A 7,040-nucleotide genomic window follows, 5' to 3' on the forward strand; every position below is an offset into this window, starting at 1 on the left:
GCATGCAAGATGCATTTTTTAGTATATTTCCAGATGTTGTGTTCAGAAAGTGGAAAAATTAACATAAATCCTTTTAAAAAAGGTTCTTTATGTTTCCGGGGTTTTTGCTGCAAACCTAAAATAGAGAAACTGGAAATAAGGTGAGAACTTGAAATGAACTTTGAAATATTTTGAAGATATATTAAGTTATATAAGGGGACACTTAAAATGTTAATAGTGCATTAAAGTTCTTACGAATACTACTTTAATATTTCACATGGAATGATTTTGAAGTGTAAGAGTTTGATTATAATTCCAGTCAACTGCAGACTAGATTCAATCATGGCCATTAACCCTCTAGTTTTAACAACAAGATAGTCAATATGTCATCTTTCTGAACTATCTTAAGCCTTTTCTAAACTTTAGCTTTGTAGCTCCTTAGCAATTGAGTGCTGTATGTATAATCTCTTTAGTTCTAAAGTTAAGAGTACTGATACTTTGTTTTCATCACTAACACTTCTCTGCTTTTTTCTTTTTACTTTAAACATGCTAACAGGCAAAAAAATCACAGACACTGAAATGAGTCAGAAACCTTGTTTATGTTTACATTTCAGCTCTATTACTTGGGCTATTTCAGAGTGTAGGTGATTTGGTTTTGACTTTAAATTTTCTTCTTGAATAATGACAGTCTTTGAATGTTAGCAGTTTTGTATAATAAATTTGCCAGTATTTAAGAATAAAAGTTAGGTTTCCTTTGCAAATAATGAATTGGTATTTCAGTTTTTCCACCAGGTTTCTGTTGTTTGGGTTAAAGGCCAATAACATCCTTCTCTTAAATTTCTGTTAAAATATCTGGAAACTTTTTAAACTTGGTTTGTGATTACAGAATTCCACCTCACCCCTCCCCCTCATGCCTGGCATATCTTAAATGCAATTTTTTTAGTTTTCCCTCCAGATCTAGCAGCTTTTATTTGCAGAGGATCAAATTCAACAGACTGGTCAAAAAAACTCCAAAAAACATCAGAAACCAAACCAGTTCTATCATTCAGTTGTTGAACCAATAGCCCTGTGATGGAAGAGGAGATTATCAAGAAAAATAGATCTAAAGTCAAAGCATCTAAACCATCATCTGTCATATCACATATGAATGGCTGTTTTTTGATTATCTGATCTCTCTCCAGCCATCATCTGTGTAGACATGCCGTTTCTCAGTGATTATGGGAGTCCCAAGGATGTGAATATCCAGAAGTGTGTGCACAAGAGAGCTGTTTGATACAGCCTCTTGGGATTTCCAAAAGACATGAAGTAAATTTCTTTTGCCAAAGATTCCAGAAGAAATTAAGTGAAAGATGTGTGTTGTCGTAAACAAAACAATGATTCAATTCTTGTAGTAAGTGGAATTTGTCAGGGAAGCCCTGCGGGAGTTTGTGCTGGGCCTTGTGCTGTCTGACATCTGAAAGGCAATGGATGAAGTGTGGCCAAGTTTTTGGCTTGTGTTTTTAAGCTCCTTAAGGACCAATTGAGAGGGGGTGCAGAAGCAACCTTTCAAGGCGTTGCATCAGGAGGGAGAGAAGTACATTAAACTTTGTAGAGAGTGGTAGGCCCTAGGCTGACAGTTTCTTGCAAAGATGAGATCTTGCTGTTTTTGCAGAAAACTGCTTTGATAATGCTTTCTTAATTTCCTACAGAAAATTGTCAAACCAAGTTTTAGACATTATTAGGAAAAAAGAGCAGAAATGAAAATATCATGTAAATATCCATGTACACCCCCTATCATGAACATTGAGTACAGTTTTGCCTCCTACATCAGAAAAAAGTGATAATACAAATGGAAGAAGAATAGGGAAGGATGGTAAGAGTAGTCAAACATGGAGTTGCTTTTGTGTGAAGAATGATTCTTTAACCTGGAGAAGAAAATGAGGGGGTATATGATCTAGGTCTGTGTAGCCATCAGCAGTATATGGAAAAGTCAGAGAGCAGAATGACAAGAAGTTAAATAAATAATCTTTGGAAGTTTGATTACCTTTTGATCAAACCAGGGATATGACTACTTCTAGGATACAGGTAGATAGGCTGAATTGTTATGTTTGCTGTGGTGCTTGTGTGACCTTGAGGTGACCTGCCTTTCTGCCCCCAATAATTTTTTTTCTGAATCCTCAAATTGAGGATGAAGTTGCCAGGTTTTTCTCATTTCCAGCTGAAGAGGATAGTCTTGCTGAATCTTTATATGCTTCTTGGTCAGTGTTTTGTTCTGGTTGTACAGTAACAGAACTAAAGTTTTCCTTTGTCTTTTTTCAGCATATAGTTGAGGGTAACTGTAATGAATGGCTGGTTTTAGTGTTTTGACTGTTGAAGGATCCTTTTTAGTATTTTGACATCAAATAATGTAGATGCTTAATGGTTTGCTTTATATAATTGAGTCAGATGTACACTTACTGAACTAGAAAACTTTGCACAAGAGTGTGACAAGATGGTGTGTTTGCTTGAAGGACCACAGGCCAGAAATATAAAACATTCAAAATTCTTTTTATTTCATGTTGACTTTCATAAATAGATTCTAGTAGATGTTTTAACAACATATGCGAGTAAGGTTTTGGCAGTTGTGTGTCTTAAGAATGAGGGATTCTCAGTTTTCATTCCCTTTTTCTCTTTGTCGTTGAATATTTTACAAGGATAGCACTTAGCATGTCTGTCTTGGGTGTCTAGAAGTTGCATGTAGAAGGTTGATTAAGTTGCTGTAGGACACAAATTAAATAACAGTTCAAGGGTTTTTTACCACCCTGCAGTTAACTTTAATTATTCCTCAATACTAGTTTTCACCAGTTTGTTTTTCTGTATGTTCCGTGTCTCTTCTGATGATAATTTGACAGTAAAATGTTGTTTATGGAATTATGCCTTCAGTAACTGTTTTAGTTTTGTGCATACAATTGTAATTATGACTTGGTGTTCTCTTTTTTTTTTTCCTAATCCAAACTTGTTTGGAAATATAGGTTACTAAAGTAGCTGCAGATATCTCATATTCTAAGCAGTTGCCTCCAATGTTAGCTTTAATGGTGCTTCTGTTTAACTGCTTATGGAAGACAAAATGATGTATAAGCTTTTGTTGAAGGCAGTCAATTGTCCTAAAGTTATTGTTGTCAGACATAAGAAAAAGTTGCTTGCATTGAAGTTAACAGTATTTGGGAAGTCTGTTTAAATTTCATCTTCTGAAACTCTTGTACCTATTTTAAGTACATACACATTAAACCAATTTACTGTATGTCATTAGGTGATGGGAGGACACCTGTATGTAGTCCTTATGATGTGGTAGATTTACTCAGGCTTCCACTAGACCTTTTTGGCAGTTTCTGTTCCAAGTTATTGGAGATTCCCCCCAAAGAAAGTGTCATGCTATGTTCCTCATCATTTAATTGTTTTGCCTTGCTCTGAATGTAAAGTGTGATCTAGGAGCTGTGTAGCTTTGTGGTCAGACCAGTAGGATTTATAAGCTCCTTACAGGCCATAGCCAGTTTACCTGTAGCTGAGTGAGATTATGGGCAGAGCAGACTTGTGCATTGTGTGTATCAGCTCATATGATCACACCCTTACATTTATCCATGATGTTTTGGAAAGTCTTACCAAGAAGTATCTCACTTGGTCGTGCTCTTTCTGAGATCCTCTAAAATAAACGTGACTGTCACAATATTTAAAGTGGAAGGTTTCTGGTTTTAAGGGTGGTGCATAGCGAGTGCATTTCATACTGAGATCCAAGGTTTTTCAGGATGCCTTGAAATCTACACCATTTCATTTGCAGGACACTTCAGAAAATACTTCTTAAGCTATAGTGCCATCAGACTTGCACAGCTAAAATCAGACAAGCATGAAAAGACCAGTTGCTTCAAGCAGCATTCTGTAGGAATGAATTGTATGTTGAGGAAATGCCACTGGTAATATATTTTGTTTCAGTTGTTTGTATGCCTAAACTGAGTGCTTATCTTGTGTTTTTTAGCAGCACAGCGGAATGAAGTTTTCCATGAAAGGAACTCATAACCAAGGCAACAGCTACAGCCCTGTCAGCAGTGGAGGCATGAGGCAACCAGTTGGTAATAGAGGACACCACCAGTACAATCGTAATATATGGAGAAGAAAAAAACACAGAGACAGTTTGCCTATTAGTCTGAGCAGATAATGGCAAGATGCCAAAATGACCTTCCCTGTTCAGATAAACTGAGTGAGTGCCACTCAACTTGAGGGATGGAGACCAGCGTCCAGCACATCGTTTTATTGGTGTTGCCAAATATCTGCAGCTGACTTCTTTGCATGTTTCTTTGTGTGGTGGTTCAGTCCATCTTCAAGAAGTAGTTGTGCTTATCTGTGAAGCCTTATTAAATGTGGAAGTTTGTTTTCTGCCTTCCCACAATGGTTCATACAGTGCCGAAGCAGCTCTGACAATAGAACTGCAAGGACATTTACAAATGCTGTGGCTTTTTTGCTGTGGCTACATCTGTTCCTTTGTGGGTTCTGTTTTCTTTTATTTTAGAAGTGAAGGAAACTTCAGCCCCTTGGAATTATTTTTTTTTTTCTTTGCAGCAAATCAAGTTGGGAATTCATAAAAGTAAATTTGCTGCTCTTCTGTTTTTGTTTCAAAGTTCAGAATTTTTTGCTCTGTAAATATTGGAAGTATAATTTGTGCAATAACTTGGAATTTTTAATTTAATTTCATATGTCACATAAGTTATATTTAAGGGGAAGAGGTTTTTTAATTTACAGATCCTTTCCCAGGTTGCATTATCTAAGTTGGGTTCATAGTTTTGGCAGGTTGTCTGAGCAGTGTTACAAACATGACATTTGGTAATACTTGAGGCTTCTTGATTCACAACGAAAGTGCGATTTGGCTTACGGTTTTAAGAAGGTATTACGCTCCAAAGCATTTTGACCCTGTGTTTTTTAGCTCATTGTCTGGCCTCTATCAGTCGTCTTGCTCTGACCAATGAGTTTTAATTTTATTCCTTTAACTAGACAACAAATCCAGCATTTGTATTACCAGAAGTAAAACTTTTGAGAGGGAGGGGGAGAAGGTTGGTTCAAGTCCTGATGTTAAATTAAAAAGCTGTGAACTACATGCTTTGATGCATTTTAGTAACGTAACCTGTTAATGTTTGGGTTCAAACAACATTATTAAACAGAGGTACCCGGCTTAAGGAATGTGGAGAAAGGAAATATGTTGATTCCATTAAGGAATCTGTATAGCAGTATGCATTAGTTCTGTTAAGAGCAAATATATAAAAAGTACTTCAGCTGCTCTAAGCATTACGAGAAGTATCTTTTAATGTATTGCAGGAGAGCACAGCCCAGTGTTGTACACAGTATGAGTGGCTGGCACTTAATTTACAGATGCATACAGGTATACTATGCAAGTGTGTATTGCCATGACAAACACTGTCTTTAACTTTTTGAAAAATGTACATCCTGCCTAACCCTGAGTTTTTAAAGCACCACAGTTGTCCTGGGAGTAGGTCACATCTCATGCCCTCTGACTTCCCATTTTTTTTAATGAGAGTTCTTAATGAGAGTTCTTAAGCTATACAGAAAACTACAGATCAGTTATATAAGTCCACTAGCAGAGAAAGCTGAAGAATCCTGTTAACAGGACATCTATACTGTATACAGATATAGAAGGTTTTAAAACTGGTATCTGAGTATTAAAATGAGGTGTCAAGCATGAAGCTTTTTAATATGCTGTATGCCTTTGAAGCAGAAGTAGTTCATGTTATTACTGAATCTGTTGAACACAAACAGGTCCTTGAGGGGAGAGAGGGCAACATTCCAAAGTAGAGTAGTGCATATCTGTTTGCAAAAAGTTTGTCTTAATGCTCTGGACTCATCACAATTTAAAAAAAAAAAAGTTTTAAAAATTGTGAGCTGATTCATAAATAATATCTAAGGGCTGTTACATAAGCCTGTACTGCTTAGTCTTTACACACTAGCAATATTGAGCATAACTACATTAAAGAGCCTTCAGAGGCTTTAGTTGGTGTCTTATACTAGCGTCCATTTTAAAGCAGAACTCATCTGAAAAGTGGTATCATGTAACACTTCAGTCATGGTGAACCAAATAAATTGGCCTGGCTATCACTGTGGTTATGTGCTACAGGTTTAAAAAAAATCATGTTTAAATTTTTTGTGTGGACAACTATGTGGAAGCTAAAATTGACATATTTTTATGTAAAGTTTTCTATTCTTTGATTTTTAATAAACTTTGGAGACCAGTCACTCTTCTGTACATTTTTATGGGAAATTTAATGGATGAAGTAATACTTGACCTTATCCCATTGTTTGACGTAGGCTTTGAAGATCTGCTTTTAAATTGTTCATGCTGAACACCTTCAGCATGAGCTTGGAAGGTGGATAGTCACCCTTCACAAATGTGTTTGATGTGTTTGTAAAGGGAATAATGAACATGCCTGTTAGTTTTGTAGTTGTGGATTTGATTCCCTGATAATGAGAGAGCAAAGGAGCTGGAGGTAGTTCCCAACAATATTCTTGAAAGAGGAGATTGACTAACTGATCCCTTGAGATACCTTAACTTTCAGTATAATTTTAGTCCCTCCCTGTAGGTTCTAAATTCCTTTCAAAAATCTTTGTCCAGTCTTGAGCATCCTCAAAAACTGCACATATTGTGTGTTGTTTGTTTTCTGTTAACCCTCTGAGAGGCCTCTGAAATGTCAATAACTGACTCAAATTCAAAATTTCAGAAATTGAGTCTTTGGGAGAAACTTCTGTAAATACCTGAACTCCAAGAAAGGGAACTCAAGTATTTTTAATAGTAATGCAGGACTAGGGATTCAGAATCAGACTGTGGTAGCTGGTTAGTCTTAATGAGTATCTACCAGAGAAAAATAGAAGAGTGGTGGGAAGGGAAAATAACAAACACTCAATGGTAGATGGGATAATATTTTTCTTCTGTCAAGGTCAGTTAGCCGTTGGGACATGACTGACAGAGGGATATAATCCCTGCAGATGCAGAGGTTGAGTGCAGCAGCATTGGTCTTGGAATTTCAATTTTCCTGGGCTCTACCTTT

General features: G+C 36.5%; 1 protein-coding gene across 5 annotated transcripts in view; it reads left to right on the forward strand.

Moving 5' to 3' along the window:
* The window catches only part of TENT4A (terminal nucleotidyltransferase 4A), a 60,671-nt gene extending 54,442 nt beyond the window's left edge, over window positions 1-6,229 (forward strand). For 4 of the 5 annotated variants that reach the window (XM_074899488.1, XM_074899484.1, XM_074899487.1 and 1 more), the window contains one exon: window positions 3,968-6,229. In XM_074899488.1, coding sequence (XP_074755589.1) covers window positions 3,968-4,147 — 180 coding nt within the window. In that variant the 3' untranslated portion in view covers window positions 4,148-6,229. The remainder of the gene's footprint in view (window positions 1-3,967) is intronic. The other variant, XM_074899485.1, reaches the window with a different exon arrangement.
* Window positions 6,230-7,040: the final 811 nt, after the last annotated feature.

Source organism: Athene noctua, chromosome 2 (assembly GCF_965140245.1).
Source record: "Athene noctua chromosome 2, bAthNoc1.hap1.1, whole genome shotgun sequence".
Lineage (NCBI taxonomy): Eukaryota > Metazoa > Chordata > Aves > Strigiformes > Strigidae > Athene > Athene noctua.